Below are 25,642 nucleotides of genomic sequence, written 5' to 3'. Positions count from 1 at the left end.
AAAAATGTTAGTCTGGATATGGACAGTTTTTGTATTCATCACAAAATGCAAAGTCAACAATCTCCAGAGATCCCCGGGTGTTAGTAAGCCAATAGCCCTGCAAGGAAAAACCCACTCATTTTGCCCAATGAACATTTTGCATCACTAATTTCTCAATTCTCAAAGGTTCAACCCAGTCTTCAAGAAGGTTTGTATCCGAGTAATGTTTTAGGAATGGCCCGATTAAAATGCAAGTCATGCGATCAAAAAATCACCATTCTCTGTCATCAAAATGTTTGTTGTTTTGGGTTAACCTCTTAACCTCCACCTGAGCCGAGCACATTATCACCAGTTTGGCATCACTCAAATCGACAAAAAAGCAACGAAAATGTGACAAAAATGCAACAAAAAAGAAACAAAAAAGTGGCAAAAATATGACAAAAATGCAACAAAAATATGGCAAAAATATGACAAAAACCACAGCAAAAAAATGGCAAAAATATGACAACAATGTAACAAAAATATGACAATAATTTAACAAAAAATGGCAAAAATATGGCAACGACCACAGCAAAAAAGTGGCAAAAATATGACAAAAATGCAACAAAAAATGACAAAAAATTTGACAAAAACCACAGCAAAAATTGGCAAAAAATGACAAAAACACAACAAAAAAATGGCAAAAATTGGACAAAAATGCAACAAAAAATGGCAAAAATATGACAAAAACCACAGCAAAAAAGTGGCAAAAAATTACAAAAACACAACAAAAATAATGGCAAAAATATGACAAAAATGTGACAAAAAACACAGCAAAAAAGTGGCAAAAATGACAAAAAATGTGACAAAAACCACAGCAAAAATTGGCAAAAAATGACAAAAACACAACAAAAAAATGGCAAAAAATGGACAAAAATGCAACAAAAAATGGCAAAAATATGAAAAAAACCACAGCAAAAAAGTGGCAAAAATATGACAAAAATGCCAAAAAAAAGCCAAAAAAGTGGCCAAAATGGGATGAACAAGACAGTGAAAAAAGGTGATGATAACGCAGCAACAACGCAAGGAAAAAGATCTGTTTAGATCAGTTTTGTAGTTCTTAGCTTTCAAATGAGGCGTTACACTGGCCTCTAGGCAGTGACTTTTCCAGTACAGAAGCTTTTAGATTTGTGTAAAACCAAACTGGAGAAAATACACTCTGTTAAGGCGGGTAGAAAGAGGTTAAGATAGTTTTATGGCACCCGGATTATCAGCAACCGCACAATGATTGCACCTTACTATATTACCAATTCATTGTTTCTACACTTTTACAGATTCATATCCTGCTTATTCAATTTCCTGGAAAGATTACACTGACACTTCCATATTCAGAAGACTGGGCTGTTTGTTATTGGGTTAAACATTCGGAGAAAAAAAAACATCGCATTTTGTTAGTAGCTTCAGTTCCTTTGCACCGTCACCGTTGATCGTATACCAGACCTGGGGGTAAGTTGGTGTACAGGGATTCAGTACTGTATCCCAAATCTAAAACACACATCAGGAGTTACAATGAACAACAAGCTTCCTCGGGCAAAATGCGTGGCTGTGGCGTGTTATTACACAGAAAATAAAAAGGTTTAGAGACTGGTCATGGTCATTTCATTAAAGATTATGATTTTGGAAGTCAATTAACCAAAAGAGGTTCAAACTATAATCCGATCAAAATACAGTGCCAACATAATTTTACATATTTCCTGGAGAATTGCTCGATCCCAATTGAACTCCTCACAATATCCAGATATCAGAAGAAGCCAAACCCCAGAGGTCTTCCTTCCACCTGACTGAAATCTACTCTTAAAACAAAACTACCTGGCAACATAGAAATGTGCAACAATTCTGTGTAAGTCATAATTTTCCTTATTTAGTTGAGTTCATGGCTTGTTTGGACCCCTGTTTAGTTTTCTTTTACTCTTGTTTTGATCAAATTTGATGACATAAACCACGATTAGAAAATATACTGATACCTATATTACAGTCATACAGTATCACAGTAGTCAAGACTGTTTTCAAAAATCACAATTTGATCTCATATCTTCCAGCCCATGCAAGACCCCACTAGGTTATAGCCTCGTTCGCAACAAAAACAACCTGTGAGCTTATACTGATCAGACAAAACACTTCTGAACAGCCAAACAAACCGAAACTAAAACTCTCACGTTCTGCTAAACTAATCCTTGTATCTGTTACACCAGGGTATTCAAATACAACAGGAAGCCAGCTCGAAACCACAAAATCGATGCAAGTTGTGTCAACTTCTTCAAGCTCCGTGTTGGCTCTCATCTCCATTTCACTTTTTTCACCTGCGTTTTTATCATTGAAACACATTTTAAAAGCAAAATGTTACCTTGTTCTTCCAAGATGCCATTGGGGATCTTCTTGTCAACTGTTGTGACGGCTGCTTTCCTCTGGCTTTTTAACCTGTACAGCATGGAGACACAAAGTTAGTATGAACAGGTATATAAATATTCTTGTAAAGTTGTGAAAGAAAAAAAAAGTAAATGATAATAAGATTTTGTGGTTGAAAATAAAGAATAAAAAGGCATACCATCTGAAGCTAGAAAAGCTATTCTTTCTCATTAGCTAAAGACTCCCAAAACAGCGCTTCTATCCAAATGTGTTGGTTAATTTTCTCCAGTATTTTTCCTCCTCTCGTGGGCTGGATCTGCACTCCTTGCACTTTAGACACGCATGTGAGAAGGGTGTCAGCCAAAGAAGCTTCCTGGCCAGACTCCGCCCCCTCCCAGTGACTAAAAAGGAGGAAGTGCCTGTCACCCGGGGCCCCTCCCACTGTGTCAGCCTGGTTCGGGTCCAAAACATAATATGAAAGTGCAATTCTACACAATAAATATCTATTACGGACGTCTGTGTTTTCCTTTCATGGTTACAATGGGTTTGTGTAAGCTACAGTTAAAGGCTTTAAGGCTCGTCTACCTGTTTTTTTCTTCCCTAATGGATTTTCTCCCTGTCTTTGTGCGCTGTGCATCTAAGATAAGGCGTACTTTATTGTCCCTATAGGCCCGGGAAATGTGTCCTAAAGCAGATTTGGCCGTACCTGAGGCAGTACCAGACGAGCAGCGCGATGATGAGCAGCAGCAGAGACAGCACCAGGACCGTGGGGAGGATGTGGGGGCTCGGGGAGGCGGCCTGTCCTGAGGAAGAGAGGGCACACGCAGAGGGGTCAGAGGGACCAGCGGGAGCAGGAAGGACCACAGAGCAAGGGGCAAGGACCAGAGAGAGAGAGGACATACTCAAGACAAAGTGCAGGAGAAAGCTGAGAGTGGATTATTCAGCCATTGTTTTTCTGATTTATTTATTGTTTATTTGATTGGGAGAGTGCGTGTTAATGAAGTTACACATAGGACATAACAGATAGTAGCCATGAGCTTATTTGTCCACCTGTTGCACTAAAACCCACAGGAGTACTTCTTCCATAAGACACTACTGCAACGTTAATTATAACTGGCTACGTCCTCAGCCAATCAGAAGACTTGTCACAACCAAAGTCAGTTATTCTAATGAGGGTTTTCATCTTTTATTTAGGCAATTATGCTAGTATATGATACTACAATCGAAATCATCCACCTGCTATACTATGTGTACACTATATACACAATAAGGGACAGTAGAGGGAGGGAAGGGGAGAGTTAAACTTCCTGACAGCCTTTGGACAAAGTTGTCCTTGACGTGGATTGAGCGTGTCATTCTGTTGACAAACGGTAGGCTAAAACACTGATACTACAGTAACTAGACAGACAGACAGACAGAAAAATAGATATATAATAATAATAATAATAATGCATTGGCTTTATATAGCGCTTTTCTGGACACTCAATGACGCTTTACACTGCATTATTCATTCACTTCCTACTTGGTGGTGGTAAGCTACTATTGTAGCCACAGCTGCCCTAGGGTAGACTGACAGAAGTGAGGCTACCAGTCTGCACCATTGGCCCCTCCGACCACCACCAACCACTTACTCACTCACAACATTCGCTAGGCTTCCTGGTGTTTCCCAAACGGTCTCCCATCCAAGCACCGACCGGGCCCTTCCCTGCTTAGCTTCCCAGGTCTGACGGGATCGGGCAGAGCAAAGGCGGTATGGCCACAAGGAGGGGATAGGTAGATAAACTTTATTGTCTGTCCCTGAAGGTGACGGAAATTCTTTTTCTTCTTTTATTGAATGTTTTGATGGGCCAGGGGGACTTCAAAGCGCCTGCCCGATAGGAGCAGCATGAAGGAGCTATGGAGTGGATGCGAGGGGTCTTCAGTGATCTGGGTGGTCTTCCTCAGGACTGAGCGACTGTAAAGTTCAGAGGGGTTTGATTTTTGAGGCCTGACTGATGATGCAGGAGAGTTTGGGATTTGTATTTAACTGTCAGAAAATTGAACCATGATGTGATACTGAAAATTATAATGGATTCCATGACTGATTTATAAACCAGTGTTAAATGTTTTATTTTTTATTTTTTGCTAATGATAACCAATGAGCAAAGGGTCCTTTTTGCTTGAGACTCTACATGCACTGGGGATGCACATTCTACCCAATTTCATTAATTAATTGGGAACTTTATCAACTTTATCAACTTTATCTTTATCAAACTGTAATCGATAACTGTTAACCACCGGCTTAACGCGGTTGTACAAGACGATTTACATCATCATCATTGTAAACATGAACCTTTTTTCCAAGTAACAATCATAAAACCTTGTTAAAAAGTTGAATTATCAACCAAAATACAAATAATAGGTGTGTATACTTCAACAGATGCCACATTTTATGCTTATTTTATGCTGTATTATACTTTTTAATTGATTAAGCCCAAGATGACGATTAATCGATTCACTGATTAATCATCCCTAACATGTACTTTACAGAGAAATACGTGTGAGTTTAATATACGCATGGACACAGACACTGATTAGTCACACTGAGAATATTCTTCCTATATCATCTGTTCTATTTAAAGAGATGGAAGAGGAAATCCTACCATTAAGTCTGAATGAATGTGGAGCATATGAGGCGCTGTAATGTCAACCATACAGTGTAGAGTCAGCGCTATTGTGTCAAAGTAGAAAACAATCAGCTCGTTGCTTCATATAAAACATTGCTTTCAGAGATCCACGTTACAACCAGCCATTAGCTCCACAGAAAAGGTGAAAATTTACCGTCCGGGGTCGACGAGGTTACGTGATTCCGATAATAACAACTCCGCAGACACATAATGGGCATATGCATGGGAAAAGGTGATGACGGCAGACTGGGAGGCAATGGGGCTTTTTGTCACGGGCACAAATAGGGGAGCGTGTGTCAGGCTCACATGTCCCGGGACACTTACCTTGTGTATTGTTGCCATTGCTGGAGTGATTGGATGTTGTTGTGGCCGCCACCAGAAACAGAACCATTGTGACTGCGGACAAAAAAAAAAGAAAAAAAAAAGAAGCATATTAGATTTAGGCACAGACTTGTCAGTAAAAGCAATAAGCCTGGGAACATGGCGGGATAGAGGTGTGACGTCAGTGTGGAAGTAGGGCTGAATCAGCGGGAAATGCGGCCAAATCAGGAATAAACCATGACTTAAAGGCATTAAACCCGTTTTTTCTCTCGTGTTTGCTTTGTCCTCCCAGTATATTGTAAACTCAAACAGTTGCGGGAAAAAAACAAACCTGTGCATCTAATAATAAAGCATTTGGAATAATTTTATGAACTCGTTTTCTAGCATTTCTGTGAATGTGACCATGAAAAGTGACCCAGCAAGCTGTGAAATATGCTTATAAACTTGTCCTGTGAAGAATGGGCTCCTCTTTCATTGTTTGTTATAAAAAAATGGTCTTTAAGTTGGTCAATAATAGAACTAAACCAGGACTATAACAGATCGGGAATAATAGGACAAAACAAGGGTAAACCAGTCATTTTCTCTCTGTAAACCAGGTCTAAGACAAGACTAATTTACGGCTAAACCAAGGACTAAAGTAGGACATAGAGGGCTAAATCGTTTACTTATTCATTTGACAGGGACAACACACTTTAATGAACACATATACAGTAAATGAAGGATTATACCAACATGTCTGTGGTCCTGTGGCACATAATATAAGAACTACACACATGGCAATTATTTAAAATGTGTACAGAGAGGTTAAAGAGTGCAGTTTGTCCAAATGTTGTTCTCCTGTAGGATCTCAACATCTCCTCTAGATGAGGCCCTGGTATAGAGACCCTCACCAGCACAATATCTAAAACTAAAGCTGTGAAGACAAATCATGACTGGGACCTTAAAGGAGCATTATGGAATTATTCATGAGAAAAAAAAAGTTTTCTCAGTGCATACTTGACCTTTTAGTGACCCAGCGGCTGTGTGACTAGCATTACGTTCTGTTAAAGAGGCCTCTATAATGCTCCAAGATCAATTCTTTTTGGAGTTTCGGGTAGGTTTTCACTGCTGACGGACCCGCTTCATGGTCACGCATACAATCCATCCCGAAAACCTACGAGAAACCCTACGAAACAATTGGAGTGTTGTGAAGGCACAAATATCAGGTCTTGCTTAAAAGTTCCATAATGCAGCTTTAAACTAGTGGTTAGTTGACTAGTTTTATCGACTTTCAACAAGCTCTAAACCGATAACGAAAGTGTCTAAACCTGATCAAAACATGGACTTAACAATACCGAGTCTAGGCAAAGCTAAAGCAGGACTTTAACAAAAAAAATGTCTCTTAGAATTAGTACTCGTAAGTCGCTTCTGCACAACCAGCGGCCCCAGCGCCACACTTTGACAACCCCACTACCATAAGCACATTTCTCCATTCATGACGACTGCTTTACGGAATGCGCTCAGCCGTGCAAAGTTCAGTCACACACAATGGAGCAACACACTCATATCCTGGTCACTCATTTCGCCCCCAGACGTTGAGCCACAGGTGCAATGCCTCGACCCGCCACAGGGAGGAGCTGCTCGACCAGGCTCCGGCGGTAATTCCATTGAGAAAAATGTGCAGGGAAGAGGAGGAGGAGGACTGTTTATTTGTGCAAGACATGATAGGGATAGAGATGTAGACTTACAAACGACTTCAATTTAAAGCCGGGGGTGCATTTCAGAAGAAGATTGTGCAAAATAAAACGCTTATCAGACATTTTTCCGATATTACCTTGGTTACAATCACACTTGTATTTGGCAAAGATAAATATTGTGCCCTGCCCTGTTGTTTGAAGAACGCACTAAATCTGGTTGATAGGGCACTGCTGTTCTTTGGCTTTTTATCCTTAATGTATTGGGAATTAGTAGCTAGTATTTCTATCAATGGTTCTACATTTCAGAGTTGATTTACAACATGAGGTATAGTTGATTGAATGTGTCCACACACTGATACTATTGGCATATTTCATCTCTCTTTAGACCGTTCTTAGTTATAGCTTCAGGGTCGTCCTCTTTTTATCACATCTATTGAAGTTTCGAAATTGATATTGAACTTGGTCCTTGGCGCATTCTATAGACACGTCCGCCGAGGCCCTTGACACAAAGCTTGTAAGCGCGTAAATATAGAAAACTCCTTTAAACTCTTCTCTTTCAACATTTTACAGCCCGCCGTAAACTTTAACAGGTTTGGCTCAATTAAAAAGTAAGGGGTCCAAGGGGAAAACAGTATCCTCTTTATCTTGCAGCGTTACTGACGACATCACTCGACAAGCGGGTGTTTTATGCGAGGGGGGTCGGCTGCATGGGGGAGTGTAGGAGCGGTTGTTTGATATATCCAAGGGCTTGGTGGTGCAATGCGAGCTCTGACCAACACTGTGTCCGTCCGTGAGCAAGACACTTCACCCGCTATACCAGTGTAATAAGTGTCCCCCCACAGGGAAATGTGTCATGCATAAGCCACATTTCAACCAGTGCGCCATGTCTGAAGCGGTTCGTAACGGTTTGGTTGAAGTCGTTTCCATACGCACGCCACGCGCCCCTCCCCTTCCTATAAATATCGAGGTGTGTGGGGTCCGGGTTGACTGACAGCGGTCCTGCCCTCCCCGAGTGGAATGTGGAAGACGAGGGAGTGCATGCCTCGTGATCGATTGTGCTGTTGGAGCATGCAGAGATGGTTCAGCATTGATTCACTGGGCCTGCTTCGCTTTCAAGCAAGAACTGGGAATACTGTGCCAGAAACCCCTACAGAGAAGGATGGTATGTTAAGAAATATCAATAGGAAGCGTATAGAATGCATGGTCGTTAGGAATAAAGGCTTGTCGATTTCATCAGCGTCATCATTCTTTGTTTAAACATATTGTCTGGGATAAAACGATAACAATGTTGTTTAGATGTTGCACAAACTGTTTTTATTATGTTTAAAAATGGTGGAATATCACTGAAAAATGCTGAGGACTTGAACACGTGTTGGGGAAAGATGCATTGCCAGCGAATCAAAGCTCTGACTTAAAAACGAGGCCATGCTATATTTCGGGAGCCTCAAAGTGGGACACCATGAAACACAAGTCATATGGCCTCACATTGTATGTTCTGCTTAGAGTATAGAGTATAGAGTATAGAGTATAGAGTATAGAGTATAGAGTATAGAGTATAGAGTATAGAGTATAGAAGAAGAAGAAGAAGAAGAAGAAGAAGAAGAAGAAGAAGAAGAAGAAGAAGAAGAAGAAGAAGAAGAAGAAGAAGAAGAAGAAGAAGAAGAAGAAGAAGAAGAAGAAGAAGAAGAAGAAGAAGAAGAAGAAGAAGAAGAAGAAGAAGAAGAAGAAGAAGAAGAAGAAGAAGAAGAAGAAGAAGAAGAAGAAGAAGAAGAAGAAGAAGAAGAAGAAGAAGAAGAAGAAGAAGAAGAAGAAGAAGAAGAAGAAGAAGAAGAAGAAGAAGAAGAAGAAGAAGAAGAAGAAGAACATGACACGACAGGGGGAGCTTTACAGCGGGATGGCTTTTCTAACTGAGATGTAAATGAGCCCTATTGTCACTCCCAGAGAGGTGAGAAATCCAACTTGCCACATCGTCTCCAAATATGATCAGATTTCCATGTTTTACACCTTGTTGGAAACTTTGGAGACCACACTTTCACAAGCTATGTCCCGCTTAAAATGCCCCAAAACCGAGTTGTGTCCCCCGCTCTCGTGATGGGTCACATATACCAAAGCAACGTTTGGATAAGACAGTGTCCATTAGGGGGACATACTGCATTTACACAGAAAAACCACAATAGAACAAAATATCAGCCTACACTGGAGCTTCAAAGCCGATTGCAGAAGTTATTTCTTTTGGTCCAGCTCTTGTTTAGTCTCTCTTGCTATTGGAGAAACTTTTCATTGTCTCTCTCAACTGTGACTACTTCCAAAAATTCTATTTTTCGTTTGGCGCATTGTCTACAGCCATGTGCAGAGTCTTTTGTCCTCTCAAGGCTGCAGGTGTGTGGGTTGCAGCTGCAGCAAACTGGGCAAAAAAAAAAAAAAAAAAAGAAGAAAAAATTGAGCCATATAGACCAGAGCCGAGCCCATAGTGAATGAATGAGGACACTGTTGTAAGTGCCGCAGTGTCTGGACTAAAGGGGCACTCACTTTGGCGGAGGAGCCACTGGAGCAAAGACCATAGACACAGCACTGATGCAGAGCAGCAGGTTTGGGTCAATAATATTTCCTGAAGCAATTAATAAAACCCCGGCGTGTCGAGCAGAGAATACAGATGAGCCGGTCCTAATAAGACCAAGGAAGCAAGGATGCACACGGCTCCGCCCACCCTCCCTCCCTCCCTCCCTCTCTCGCTCCTTCCTTCCATCCTTGTTTGGACCAGCAAATGTCACAGACTGTATACAAGTGGGGAGGGAATGTAGCGCGTAAATCCTTAAGGGACTTTTGACGAGTGGAAATAGACTCGAGGCGCCATGTGGGACGGCTGCTTATTAGATTATTTTTGTTTGTTTGTTTGTGCAATTCATAGCCAAACGGGGAGGTCCCAGAGACCGCTCATAGCCGAGGCCTTCATCATGTGTTTTTTTTACAGATTTAAAGACTTGATTGAAGCCCGGCGAGATAGAAGAGGAGGAAGCCAAATACTCCATGTTGATGGATCATTAAAAAAACACAAATGGAAAAAAAACGTAAATGTACATGTATAACTATATTCAAATCATGTGCCTCGGATATTCTTCTTAATGCAAGTCTACGTATTCATACAGGCATTGAACATAATGTATGTTTTTAAGGAGAGACACTGCAGGTGAATAGGGGAAAAAAAATCATAATGTAAAGCTTCAAATTCAAAACTTTTTCCGGTAGATTACTGACATCAATGAGGAAAAAAATGTATTGCAAGTCATTTTATGTTTTCATACAAAAATAAGACATTGTGGGGTCATTTTTAAACAGTGGATCAGCAGCAGAGTCATTTGCAGACTTGTGTAATACAGACAATTTCAAAGGGTAAATTAGAAGCAACATGTTAACAAATAGCTATGTGCTGATTTTTTCAATTTGTACACACTATTTAGCACCAGTCTTAATAAAAATGGCCAACATTGCCTATAATTTTAGCAACAAATTCTAAATCCAGGTTTAAAGCAGTACTAAGTAACCTGTTTACCTTAGTAATACAAGTGTTAGTGAGATGGTTGGGGGGGTCTTTCACCTCCCCCTGGTGTCTCTGGCCAGAAAACCACAATTTCAACTTTCCTGCTTCCGGGTTGGAGCCACCAATACACACTAATGGAATCACGAAGAAGAAGCTAACAGGCTAACGTATAAACTTCGTAACGTTCATTGTGTCTACTTGTGTTCTATGACGGTCCCAACAGGTCCGAAAGACTGGTCACGCCTCGGAAGTAAGAACAGCTGATAAGTGACACGTCACCGCACGCCGGTGATACTTCTGATGACGGCCTGCAGATGGCGGCTGAAACATGTAAAGGTAAAAGATCTTTAACATCTCTAACCTTAGTGTCTGACAAAACAAACCTAAAAAGTGATACTATAACAGGCTAACGGGCGAAGCTAACTGCGGGCTAGCGCCACTAAAACAGTATTTATAGCCAAGTTTGAGTGAAAAAAATATCTCCATTGTGTAATTGTATGTACAATATACCTCTACCTTTGTCTTTTCTGTCAGCGTAGTATTTACTCTCTCAGACAATTAATGAGTAAAAAAACGTAGCATGCAATGATGCCTGAAGTGGCGCTTATGGTTACTGCTTTAAATGTATGGTTTTATTTTGTACATATATCAGCTACAAAGACCTTTTTAGAGGGGATTATAGATATCTTGTTTGTTTCAAAATAAACATTTTTTTTAGTGGAAAAAGCTGTAAAATTACATTTCGCCTCAACAACTCAACAAATCAAGCTCAGAATTAGATATAAAAAAAATGCCTCAGGGAAAAAACCTTCAGAATATTATATCCAATCCAAGACTGGAAAGCTTGAAATCTGTAGATGCTACTTATGGAGATAACTGTCGCACCAATGTGACAAAAATGCCTTTTGAGAAAATGTCCTTTGAAGTGACACATTCCCATATAAGCCTATAGAGAAACATTAGTAAACATCGTATTGGGTAAGATTAGGTATTTTTCGTTTTCAAATTTGATATGTTAAAGAGACCAAATGGGCCCAAAACCTGAAAATGTAATATCGTAACAACTTTGCAAATAATAGGATTATTTGATGTAGTAAAAGTATAGTTTTGTCATTTTAAGCAACAAATCTTATACAAAAGTGTCACGTTGTTGCTTTGTCAGTATTTTCCATTCTGCCATACGTTGGAATTTGTCGAAATTGCAAACGTTTTCTTCTTGCCTTCACATTGTCTTTGCTGCTGAGCTGATGTGATTTGTGCTGTAGCATTGACCTGACCTCTAAGGACATCGCTCCCTTTGGGCCACTTTCTCCTCTCTGTCTAAACACGCTCTCTCCATTCTCCCGGTGGACATCGCCTTATCACAGCACAAACCCGCCTGCCCCCCCCCGATCGGTAAATGAGCCCATAGCTTTAATCATCACTGAGGTCAAAATTGTGCCAACCTTGTACAATCATATTTGCCACTAATGCGTTTTCCTTTAGTCGCTATTTAGCACCTTGGAAACCGGTCACCCTCTACCCATCAGACATTATGGAAATAGGTCATGTGAGATGTCAGCCCACGGGGGAAGCTTTGGGATGTTCTTATTTTCCGATGGGACACAGTTGGGAACAGTCTGCAGGGAAGGGCATTGTCCCGGGACAGCAGTTTTTTTTGTTTTTTAAGGTGGTATGCGGCATGTCCTGAGTCCTGAGGCAGCGTGTCATACAGAGGGTGTCTCAGTGTCATTCCCTCCCAGGAAAAACAACATGTCTGCAGAAGCGGAAGTGCAGCCTTAGCCAAAATGAATGAATGGGACAAAGAAAAGAGTAATTTGTACAAACCACAGAATTAGCACATCGTCACAGTCACTGGTCGGACAAAACATGGAGCTACAGCCATAGCTACCACCATGTTATGCAAAACGTTCTTAACCCTTTATAGGGCAAGTGACTATTTTTGGTCATTTCCGCACACTTTGCATATGGTCTCCCTGCTGCACATCAGTAAGGTGAAGAAGCATGTAGTCCTCACTCAGCCAATCAGAAGAGATCACCCTAAAATACAGATCCCACTACTGTCCTAAATCTGAAAAAGACCCAAGTCTGGATAAATTCATGATCCATTTCTTTACATAACTTGAAAACTAACCATGGTATGTTGATGAAACTCATACAGTTTATTGGTGAATAATTGTGCTAAGTGATGATATAAGTGTTGGTTTTGGAGGATGTAGTGAAATTACAGCATGAAAAAGGCAGGCACCATATTTGATCATGCGCCCTGTTCACTGAAAATTAGTTTTGTCCATATTTGGACATGCCCGTTGCACCTATTATTCATACTTAGTGTTTTTTTTTTTTTTATAAAAGAACCAACATGGACTATGTTTTCATATTGCCAAAGGTTACTTTTAGTAACAGTTTTAGGCAAACACACACACATTACAAAAAATCAATATCACAAAACACAATGTTTCCTGAATACCAGCAGCCTCCGAGACCTGAACGTACTTCTTTTATATTTTATATATAAACCTTAGTTGTTGTTTTTTTAAATGTTACAACAGACATAAACTTATGTTATGTCCCCCAATAGCACTCTTAAGTTGAAATGATCTATTTCAAAGTATTTTAATGAATGCCCTATAAAGGGTTAAACAGTAGGACTGTCACAATAACAAAATCTGCAGCGCGATATATTGAGGCAGGAAACCAACGCAATAAACAATATTGTTAAATATCTTAATGCGTCTAAAGCTAAAAAATGACAGTAAAGCTGTGCTCGAAAAGTATCATTTTAAAAAATCCCAAAATGAACACGAAATACTGTCATTTATTGAACTATAAGTCATGCCGCCTTTGCGATGCCCAATCCCGTCAGACCTTGGAAGCTAAGCAGGGAAGGGCCTGGTCGGTACTTGGATGGGAGACCGTTTAGTAACACCAGGAAGCCTAGCAAATGTAGTGTGTTAGTGAGTGGTTGGTGGTGGTCGGAGGGGCCGATGGCGCAGACTGGTTGCCTCGCTTCCGTCAGTCTACCCCAGGGCAGCTGTGGCTATAATAGTAGCTTACCACCACCGAGTACGGAGTGAACGAATAGTGCAATGTAAAGCGTCTTTGAGTGTCCAGAAAAGCGCTATATAAAACCAATGCATTATTATTATTGTTAAGTCAATATAGTAATTATCGTGACAGCCCAATATTAAACAATTTTCATTTATTTGTGATTTTATACAGACAATAAATAGATGTCTCTATTCTTTCCGACAAACTCCCTGGTCCTGGTCCATTGGTATGTTGTGACTCAGTTCAGTGCCTCTGCTGATTACAGGCTGGCAGCTCCGGCACTACACCTGCAGACCTCCCTTACGCAAACAACTATAGACCACAGTACTCCAAATGTCAACATGTCACACAAACAGAGCGCTACAGAGCTGCTTCAAGGACTCTCCAAAAAATCCCAGGTTTTAGAAATGTTATGAAGTCAGACAGACAACTCCAAACCCACTCCATGGTGCGGCATGTGAATTGAATATTCCTGGTTCATTTTCACAATCTGCACTTCATCTCTTTTCAAAATCCATACGTTTCTAAAAAAAAAAAAAAAAGACTTGGCAAAATTGACTTTAGACCTGCTCGAATCAGGGTTGCAGTGCGCATTCCCCCAAGGCTGCAAACCAGGAAGAAAAGGTATGTAAGAATAGAAAAGAATCTGCCACATACGGCGTTGAGCACAGCCGTCAACAGGACGAGAAGCTGTGAATTCACCAGGGGGGGAAAAATATCTTCACAAATTTGCAAAATCCTTATTGTTATTCACTGTGGGTTGCCGCACTGAAATAATTCCGCAGCGCTTCGGCTGAATCCTGTCACAATCAGGCACAGCTATTGCAATAAGAAAGAGCGATATATGGTGTCTTGCCTAATCCTAATCCTGATCCTAACGTATAGGGCCATTATTAAGTCGGCTAGTTTGGGCAACCTTTCAGAGACTGTTAGCCTGCACAATATATGTTCCCTATAGTCGGCCCGCTAGCATTAGCCATCAAACATCGCAAACTATGAACAATGTAGATCAAATCCAGGCTGAAAACAGTTCTTTTTGCCCAGTTCTTTTGTATTTTTTTCTGCCTTCTACTGTAATTGATTAATTTTATGTATTTGCTTACTTGATTTTAACTGTTTTCTTGTGCAACTGTGAAGCACTTTGAATTGCCTTGTGAATTGTGCTCTACAAATAAACTTGCCTTAACCACATTTAGGTCAAAGCCTAGTTTGAAATCATTAGTTAGTTAGTTAGTTTAGTTAATTTATTTTCTTTGGTCATTATGAACATTTAAATCACATGTCACATGTTTTGCAAAGATCTTAGACATTATACAATAAGAAACCACATACATTAAGAATTTAATCTAAATGATGCCTGACCGAAAGGGGTTTAGGCTGAAGCCAAGACTTATTCTTATTCTTTTACAGCTGTGACTCTGTGTCCAAAGATGACACATTATACACTTTCTCTAATACCAACGATGGTAACACTTAAGCACAAAACTTAAACTTCAACAATCAGAAATTATGCTATGTATCCACGATCGACTTCTTTTCTAATGGTTTTCATTCAAGTGTTCTATACTTCTCTATCATGTTTAACTTATACATTTTCTTAAATGCTTTAATAGTTTCGGAGCCCTTAAGTTGAATAGATAAACCGTTCCATAGATCAACGCCTTTAACTGATAAACACCTCCTCTTAGTATTACTGTGCGCCAGAGGTTTTTGTAGCAGATCAGTTCCTCTAAGGTTGTATATAGATTCTCTAGTTTGAAACATCTCCTGTAAACACTGAGGGAGCATGAGATTGTGAGCTTTGTACATCACCACTGCTGTGTAAACATCAACAAGATCATGCAATTTTAAGATATTTAGTCTAATAAAAAGTGGATTTGTTGGAGCCAAGTATTCTGCATGGCTGATCACTAGAACTGCTTTCTTTTGCAATAAAAAGATAGGTTGTATATTCGTTTTATAGGTATTCCCCCATATTTCCACACAATAGCTAAGGTATGGAAGGATGAGGGAATTGTACAGTATATATAATGCGTTTTGATTCACATACATGAATCAAAACCCTAACCCTAACCCTAACCCACATACATTTTGATTAATGTATGTGCAGACTTGTTGAGATGAGAAAAATGTCCACTGAGCTAATTGCTAACTCAAATTCAGTCCAGCTTCTACTTTTTGTGGGGTCAGATACAGCACACATCCAAAGGCCACTCAACATCATTTCATAAGATGTTAATAAAAAAAGGAAACCACAGAATTTCTATAAATGGCCTTTAGCAAACGCGCTTTCCTCCCTTTGGCGCCTATGGAACCCGGAGTGACATAATGATACTGCAGCCGCTTCAGCTCACCACCAATGTCTACTCTCCGAGTCACTAATTAGGACTCGAAACCGCGCCGTCAGAAAGGACAAGCTTGTACAATTAGTAGATAAGGGAGAAAATTAGCTGTCGCGCCGTTGACACAAAATTCGCCGCGTTCTTGGCCGCTGTGAAAGAGCGTTGTCAGTCTGCGTAAATGTGGCTTCTCCCTGGCACAAAGCACCGCTCTGTCCGCTCAGATAAATCAGCTGGGGAATTTAAGGAGGAGGAGGAGTGGGCCCGGGGTGAAGGGGCGCGGCGGTGGTGGGGTGTGCAGAAGGCTGACTTTGTTATCACGACGGCGAATGAAACAAATTGAGTTTTTAAGGAGGATTTTGTACGTAAAGCGCCTCAATGCCAGTCAACTGTACATGAAATTCTGTGTCTGACATTTTGTTTTCATACAGAACGAGGATGATGGGTGGTCCCTAATGCAGCTGTAGCCTGCACCCCCGAGGGCGACACGTAATTTCTTCTGACAATGGCGCTTGAGGCTCAACATGCACAAATCCTTCTTCAGAAAAGACATGAACATGTTTCCCCCGGAAGTTGCCATAACGCATTATTTTTAATCTCTTAACCCCCCCACCTGAACCTACCACATTTTCTCCAGTTTGGCATTTCCCAAATCTAAAAGCTTCTTGATAAAAGTGTCAAAACAGCGGCAAAAAGTTGACCAAACTAGTGACGAAAATGTGACAAAAATGACAGAAAAAAGCCACATAATACAAAGAAAAACATGACAAAAACAGAACAAAAACATGCCAAAAAAGCGATGAAAAAGTGACAGAAGAGTGATGATGAAAAAAGTCAAAAAAGTAACAGAAACACGGCAACGATGTGAGGAAAAAGATCCATTTAGATCAGGGTGAGATTATTTAATCTGGCCCCTGCCCTGTAGAGCATACATTGCAGAGTATGTAAAAAAAAAAAGAAAAAAAAGGGGGTCTCTAGCCCAGTTAGGATTTTTTAAAGAATAACTAGAATGCTCATTCTAGCCACTAGGGGGCATTAAATTAAAAAAAAAAGGAAAGAGTTCCACACATGTCCAGCAGAGGGCACTGACATAATAAGAGCTCAGGATATGAACAACACATTATATAGCCACGTGGTAAATGGACAGTCTGCCCCAGGGCAGCTGTGGCTTCAATAACAGCTTACCACCACTGAGTGTGGAGTGAATGAATGATGACTACTATGTAGTATTTTGAAAAACTTGTGACAAAGGCTTGTAAAGTGCAATACAAGTGTAAGCTGTTATTAATGAAGCTACAGTCAAGTTGGGGCTTTGACCAAATCACAGCTTATTATTATTATTATTTATTGGAAAAATGTTCTCTATTATATTTGGCCTGCGACCCGCCATGGGAGCTGAATTTTGATCCACGACCCAAAATGAGTTTGACACCCCTGATTTAGATCATTTTTGTAGCTTTCAAATGGCCTTTAGGCTGTAAGCTCCAGTCAAGGTTTTAGATTGGGTAATGCCGAACTGGAGCAAATGTGCTCTGTGAAGGTGGGGGTTAAATATTAATCACAAAAAGTCCTGCAAAGTTATTCATTTGTGAGGGTTTTTCCTAATTACAAAATCAATTGCTGGATTGCTTTTACAGCACCGTATGCATATCCTTTTTGTTCTCGTAGAAGACAGAGGTGCTTCTTCACTGCAGTCTCACCACAAAAGCCAAGAGCATGTAAAGCAACCTAATTCATAATGCATATACAGGGGATCTGGCTTAATCTAAAATGAATCCTGTTTAAACCCGGTTCAGTCCTGGTTATTGTTTATCATTGGTGATGGATAAAACAAAAGATATAGTCCGTGTCTTGTCTTCCATGTCGCTGGCGTGAATGAGGAAAGTGAAGGTTAGCAGGTTGTCTGTTGCTATTTGCGTCGCCCCTGTTCTGGCAGCGCAGTCAGAAAGTCTGTGGGGAAACTGCTCACTGTATCGGACGACTATTTAAAAGGACACAGAGCTAGCCTGTGCCTTTGCAACCTACAGAGGAGTTTAGTGATGCCTTTGATGGTCTGGATTGGAGCTCACACATTCATTTTGATTAAGGAATGGACAAATATAACTGCACCCAAAAGCTGCACTATCATTAAAAAAAAACACCTTTGCCAATGTACATGCGCCTTAAAAAACAAAAATCATAATTACCCGATATGCAGGTACTTTGCGAATACACCGTGCGCTGTCCCTCCCTGTACAGGAACATTTATCCGCTGTTCAAAGTGTTGCCATGGGAACCAGAGTGGCAGCCTCGATGTGGCACCTGTCAGCCCTCGCTGTGATTTAGGACTGACTTCTTCTACAGCACTCTCTCTCGCACACATAAACGAGTTATAAATGCTTAACAACAGCGAACCCGGCTGTCAGCACCGAACGCGCTGCATAACAATGAAGGCGAGATTGAGCTCAAACAAGAGGCAGGTGTCGAAGAGCTGAAAATAAAAGCTTGTGGTTAAACTTCACAGAGCGGTGTTTTTTTTACTTGACTCACATGTAACTCTGATAAACATTTGCGTGTACATTTTTCATTGCTCAACTTTGAAAATGATACGTTCAAATTTCTAATCAAGTCCTTTTTCAAAACAATATTCTTTGAAATTGATTGTTATACAGTGGGAGGAAATCGCTTTGGAATTTCATTTTCATCATCAAAATCAAGACATTCACAACAGCGTGGAATAAGTAAGTGAACCCTTGTATTTAATAGCTGGCTGACCCTTCTTTTGCAGCCATAACTGCTTTCCTACATGCATAATGATCAGGATGAACCTTAGATCATTTCTCTTCACAAAACTGTTGCAGTTCAGCGATGTCTCAGGGTTCACTTACTTATTCCATGCTGTCCTGTGAATGTTTACCTGTTATGGCCAGTAAAAATGTGATATGATGTAAATGTTTGGGTGGTATTAGTTCAAGCAGATACTGTTTACTCACTCTTACGATTCTGATGAAGATCAGAGCACATTTTATGACCAATTTAGTCTGAAATGTCAGAAATCAACCAGCACACAACAACCATAGACTTACATAGGTTAAAAACAACATACAAAGTAGAGAAAAGAGCCTTGGAACAACTCCCTTAGCTGACTTGCCACACAGTGCACCTCTAACACACAGTATATGCTCTGATGTGAACAAAAACTCCAGTATTTTGGTCTAGTATCAAGGAATGCACCCCTTTTCTCAAAACACTTGTGTGTGGCTTTGATGACAGTCCTTAGCTCTGTCACAATCAACCTGTCCTCTTTCTTCTCTCTCTCCCACTCTCTTTTGCCCTTCTTAGCCCTGAACCTCCTCTGCTCCAGGCCTGCATTGCCACTCTTTACGTATGTAGGTCCCTCCGCCCCCTCCTGCCTCTCGCCTCCCGCACGCCGCTGTCATTAATCAATTGCAGCTCTTTTCCCATAGAGACGCTCTGCTGTGGCCCTGGTAATGACCATGGAGACCCGCTGGTTCGGCTCCGCACTGTCAGCCGTTTCTTTTTAGTCTTTTAACTGCAACCGCAAGGTCCAATGCATGCATGTAAAGAGGTGATGCATGTACAAGGGAGGGACAGATAATTAAGTGGACTGCGGATGTGGCTGGAGGGAAAATCGGTTGTTATGAGCATTCAGAGAAATGTAATAAAGTAGATTGGATGTATATCACAATCTTTCTCCTGTGTTTAGACCTCGTAGCACATATTATAAATGAAGTAATTAAATCTACATACATGATTCAACCTGATTTCAAATGTTTCACAACTTGATATTGCTATACTATTACTGAACTTGACCACATTAGTCCAGTGCTTAGGGCTTTCTGTCGCTCAGAGAATAGACTTATGTACGAGCCTCTTCATGGACTGGACTGGCGAAATGAACCATCCTGGGCTCTGAGAACCTGAGGGAGGGGTCTCATGGTGGTTCCCAGAGTCAGGACTAAACATGGTGCGGCTGCATTTCAGTTTCATGTGCCTATAGAATAGTCACCATGAATATGTGAGACAGGTGCCTAGTGTCGCAGCGGGTAACACAGTGTTTTACAGTACCCTTAATACATTGTACCTAACTACATTTAGTACAATGTAATGTGCTCTGTAACAATGTGAAATAATGTGTACCTGTGGGTTAGATACACAATGGGATAATATGTATTTGTAGTTTGTTGGTACATAATGTAATAAGATATAACTCTAACCCTAACCTTAAGCCCTAACCCTAAGGGTCTCATGTCTAGTATCTATTATAGAAAACGCTATCTCAATGGCCGCCGCCTGGGCGCCGCCATGTTTATTTCCCATACCGCCTTTGAAGCTAAGCAGGGAAGTGCCTGGTTAGAACTGGGATGGGAGACCGTTCCTCCGAAGCTAAGCAGGGACGGGCCTGGTTAGGACTGGGATGGGAGACCGTTTGGGAACACCAGGAAGCCTGGCGACAGTACTGAGTGTGTGCGTGGACATCCGCGCCCGGCCCCCACGTGACGGTCCCACCGGCCGCGGCCATTGCCCACGGGTCCATATGGACCGCGGTGCTGCTGTCCGAGGACAACCCGCTGTCACACAAACGCGAGTGCACGAGATCTGACTGCCGTGCGTGCGCGCGCATCCACACAGGCCGATGTGTGCCTGTGTGTGCGTACGTGTGTATGTGTGCGCGTGCGCATCCAAACAAGGCTATGTGTGCGTGTGTGTATGTGTGTGCGTGTGCGTGCGTGCCCATAACCTGCTCAAACACGAGCCTCTAATCAAACGCGCCGCTCCGACTGATTTATCCTCCGTGTGAGTCAAAGCGAAAATGAAACCACTTAACGAGCGCATGGCCTGAACTGCGTAGTTTATTTTCCTTTTTTTTTTCCTTTGCTGCTGTACCATTTGTTTTCTATTTTGCTTTCACGTATTGTGAGCCCAGAGGTACATTTTATTCTAAAGCAGCTTTGAACGCATTGCCAATTTTATTGTAAGGTTATAAATACTGTCTAATAACGATCATTAGGCTATTTCAGTTCAAAACCTACTCATTCTTTTTTTTTATTGTACACGACCGTGATGCACCAAACCACGGGTCCTGCACCGTGACCCAAACCATTAGAGCTGAACCCCTAATATTTATCCATAATTATTCCACTGTCTCTTGAATCCTGTTCCCCGAGTTTAGCGAAAATATTGTCGTAGTTTATAAGAAAGGAGCAGTGTTGCATCAAACACTCCAATTGCAGTTTGTTTGAAATTTTTGGGAGCCTTCATTCTTTTACTCATTTGTAGTGGCCATCGTTTTTGGAATGGGTTGGGAACCACTGGCCTACAGCTGAACTGTGTGACGGGTTGGACATTTCTTTGTAATCACTCACAATCTCTGAATATCACATGTGGAGACTAGCGAGGCCCGGCCCAAGGCCGGGTCTCAGCTAGTTATATATACCAGGGTATATATAATACTATATGTAGGAGCCCCAAAGTACACTAGTATTATACTAGTGACTATAATACTAGTGTATATAGTCACTAGTATTTTGAATAATAACTACTAACTACTTTTACTACTACTACTTTTACTACTACTACTTTTACTACTACTTTTACTACTACTTTTACTACTTTTACTACTTTTACTACTACTACTACTACTACTACTACTACTACTACTACTACTACTACTACTACTACTACTACTTTGTATTTTATCGATCCTTAACTGTTTATTGTGTGTTCTAAATGTTGATTTTGCACAAATAAAATTGCCTTGCCAGGCCTATAGGTATAAATGACTATTTAGACATGATTGGGTGAACATGGAAAAATGACAATAATTAACATAAAACAGATACAGAATAAGAAGAACAAATAATTAGTGAGAAAAGAATTAAATACAGAAAACAGCAACTGTTTTGGCCCGTTCCCATCACATCAATCCAACAGTGACACATTAAGCACTGCCTGAGCTAGATTATTGGTGTAGGAGTATCCGGAGAATCCAGAGGAAACCGAATGGAATGTCGTGATCATCATGACAATGCCACTGCTATTATACTTGATCTTATTGCTATTTGGCTGCTTTAGATTAAACATTATTTCAAAAACGTCCATAAAAAGGCAATTTCTCCCCAATATTGACAACAGCAATTGTTGTTTACTTTTATCTAATTTGAGCACCAGATTGATCTTCCCATTTCTTGACCCTGCACATATAAGATAAGCCTTTTCCTCCTTAGAGTTAAAGATTTATATGGCCATTAGTCCAAAATGAACACAGAGCTTTTTATCCACAGCACATTAGTTAAAAATAACACGGCATGAAAAACAGTAATCCTCTTTAAACATTCCAGCCATAACTAACATCTAAAGCTGGTTTTACCCCAGCTTTACCTTTTGAAGCTTCCATCACGGCCTAATTGGAGAGTAAACATTCATCCTATTTTGTTGACTGCAAACAGCACATCTGAGCATTTGGACACACTGTGGTGGTGGTTATTCCCAATGAAGTCACACTCTGTGCAAACATACTGTATAAATAAGCATCAGCAGCAGAGATCTGGGAACAGTTGGCTGAGATCAATGCATTGGTTACAGATAATAAGAAATATGGAAGCAGAGAAAGATAACAATCTATCCACAGATATTGTATTATTCATATTAATGACCGGCAAATGTTTCCAGATTGAAATGATTGAAGATATGTGGAAATGCACAATCCAGTATAATGTGTGAAATGAACAACACACATTTAACTTTTGACTTTCAAATATATTTCAATAGAGAAAGAATAATAAAAACTTTGAACTTTACTGTAGTACACACACAGAATTTGTGTAAATGTAGTTTATATACTGTGTTCAGCAGCTCACTGCCACTCTTTCTTTATAGGGCTTATATCATGCACAGTAGGCTTATTTTAAACTTTTAATCATGCTATATTTCATGCTCCACTGCAGGTGTCGTAGCATGTTGCGCTTTATTTTAACTCATTAATTGTCCATGAGTAAATACTACGCTGGAAACAGGGATATTGTACATTCAATTACACAATGGAGATTTTTTTTTTTTCACTCAATCTTGGCTGTAAATACTGCTAAAGTGGTGCCAGCCCGCTGTTAGCTTTGCCTGTTCTTCTTCGTGATTCCACTAGTGTGTATTGGTGACTCCAACCCGGAGGCAGGAAAGTTGCAATTGTGGTTTTCTGGCCAGAGACACCAGAGGGGAGATGAAAGACCCCCCCAACAATCCCATTAACACTTGTATTACCCCCAGAGGGCCTACGAAAGGGACTACTAAGTAAACAAGTTACTTAGTACTGCTTTAAGTAATCCTGCATATTTGGAGAAAAATCTAAACTTTCTCTAATTATTTAATAACTACTTTAACAAACGCTGAATTATGAATACAGCTTTCTACTAAATAAACATACAAGGACATAGAGAGGAGCAAAGTGGTTCAACAGCCCATAAATTCATAGATAACGGAGAATGCTAACACGAAGCTTCATGTTAGCATTGTGATAATGCTAACGGGTAGATAGCGCTAACTATGACTGCCGGTTTTTCACTTCTACTGAACAATCTGCTGTGAGAAAATATCCATATGGGCCCGATTGACACTTGACTTTATTTATGTGTGATAAATAAGTTCATATTACACCAGAAAATTGCTAAAAACTGGAAAATTGTGTTTTGTTTGTTTCCCAAAAGGTTCTATTTTGCCCTTCGGCGATGCCACGCAATGCTGTCTGTTGAAAAAGCCTGATAAGATCATAATGATGTGATCAACAAAGTCAACACTCCTGGCTTAAAATACAAATGTACATGTAAAGACATATTCCTGAAATATTTGTATGTTTCCTATGTTAGACATTACTGTATGTGTGTAGAGCTAAAGCAACACGTCTGGCCCTGTCTGCTCCTGACTTACAGCACCGAGCACAGCCCATCCATCTTTCTCCCCCCACACCCCGACTCCCCTGAGAACGACACCTCCTATATTTCAATTATTCAGAAAGCAGCCGCACCAATTACGGGGTTGGACCGTGTTTCTCAGATATAACCAGGGCTAATGCACGGCAGCTGGAGATGAGATGACGAACGAAGTAGCATAGCGACATCTCTCATTATCGCCCCGCGCTCTGTGATCACACGCCGCCCAGAAACAGGTATTAGCGCTAAAACACGGAGCAGAGGGAGGGGAGAGGTGTCAGAATGGTGGATATATGGTTATGAAAGAGGCATAAGGGAGAGAGAAGTGACAGGTGAAAGCAAACGTCTGAGGGAGTATGTTCATCATAATCGGCTTTTGGACAAATATAACCACGATGTTTAGTTTTAGCTCCCATGGGTGCCGCCCTTCCACTAGTTGAAGTTTTAGTTCAAGAGAAAATCAGTTTCTACACAGACACAAAGCGGTTTTCAGGCCACCCAGAGAGACAGCGCAGTGTTGACTTGTACATTGGACATTTTACACTGATTAATCTACTGTACATCATGTTTTAGCAGCGAACATTTATCCCTTGTTCTCCACTCAGTGTTTACCTGAATACAACGAATGCGCAGATCCGTGGCAAAAAGAGGCAAAAGTGGGCGGGTCGGAATAAGGTGAATAGGTGCTCTGTTTTAATGAAAGCTGCAGCATTTGTAAGTCAACAAAAACACATGGACATTGCAGTTACAGTCTTGCTCATTGTTGAATACTTTTAGTTTATTACTTTGTCTAAAACCATGTCAAAATAGTTGCTGTATATTGTTACTAGCCTATAGGAGTCCGTTTAAAGTGCATATATGACACATTCAACACACGATTTTGCTAAAGCTTGTACCCAGCTTTCTTTAGTTTGGCCATTTTTGTGATGTTTATAGTTTCACTTCCTTATTGGACACCGACAGGAAGTGACATAGATGAAGGCAAACAATTTTAAACTGTTGCCGTGCCAACCATGTTATTGGGAAATTAAACTGCTCTGGAACTTTACCTGTGGTGCGTTCATGTGGTCCTCGGGAACTCGGGTGAACGTTCGCTCAACTGGGGAAAACTACTGGGGGACTCGGGTCAAAATGAGCTTCCCGACTTCCGCACCTGACTGCGGAAATCAGCTGATTTGTTCTTTTGTCGTCTAATATGAGCTTCTGTGAGCTACTTTTTTGAGTTTAGTGTGAGCTGTCGTCATCCTCGTAGTAACAAAATTGCGAGTGAAATGCCCGACATCAACGACAGGAAAAAGTGAATTTACGTGATAGTTTTTAAAACTAATGTACTGGCCTTTCTGAACCTTTCTGCACATAAACACCACCACACAAAAAGTCACTGACGCCAGGATGGGTTTAGACCTTGGAACTGTAACAACCAGAATAATACATCAGTAATATTCCCACGTTAGAAAAACATTATAAGCTAATCATAGCAGTGTAAATAGTGTTAGCACTTTGATATGCAACTGTGAAGCACTTTGAATTGCCTTGTGTATGAATTGTGCTCTACAAATAAACTTGCATTGCCTTGCCTTGCCTTGTTAGCATCTTGTAAATAGTTGTGAACAAAGTAATCTTTAAATATAGACCATATAGATAACTAAAAATCAATACTAATGTTACTAAAAACACTTACAGGGACTTGCACTAAGAGCAATTAACGTGAATTCCCTTCACGCTCTTAAAGGGGCATCGCGCAAAATATTAAACAGCCAAAATA

At 40.6% G+C, this 25,642-nt stretch overlaps 1 protein-coding gene across 4 annotated transcripts in view; it reads right to left on the bottom strand.

Annotated features, from left to right (window-relative positions):
- ptprea (protein tyrosine phosphatase receptor type Ea) overlaps window positions 1-25,642 on the bottom strand; it is a 98,954-nt gene that overhangs the window by 20,451 nt on the left and 52,861 nt on the right. Inside the window, exons 3-6 of one of the 4 annotated variants that reach the window (XM_079577155.1) lie at window positions 5,355-5,426; window positions 3,071-3,167; window positions 2,363-2,436; window positions 1,459-1,503 (exon numbers count right to left, since the gene is read on the bottom strand). In XM_079577155.1, the coding sequence (XP_079433281.1) occupies window positions 1,459-1,503; window positions 2,363-2,436; window positions 3,071-3,167; window positions 5,355-5,421 (283 nt within the window). In that variant the 5' untranslated portion in view covers window positions 5,422-5,426. Of the gene's footprint in view, window positions 1-1,458; window positions 1,504-2,362; window positions 2,437-2,563; window positions 2,718-3,070; window positions 3,168-5,354; window positions 5,427-25,642 lie in introns of those variants that run through there. The other 3 variants (XM_079577156.1, XM_079577157.1, XM_079577158.1) reach the window with 3 other exon arrangements.

The sequence above is a fragment of the Gobius niger genome (genome assembly GCF_951799975.1).
Source record: "Gobius niger genome assembly, chromosome: 19".
Classification (NCBI taxonomy): domain Eukaryota; kingdom Metazoa; phylum Chordata; class Actinopteri; order Gobiiformes; family Gobiidae; genus Gobius; species Gobius niger.
Note: the sequence above shows the minus strand (reverse complement) of the source record. Positions and strands in the feature narration are given on the sequence as shown.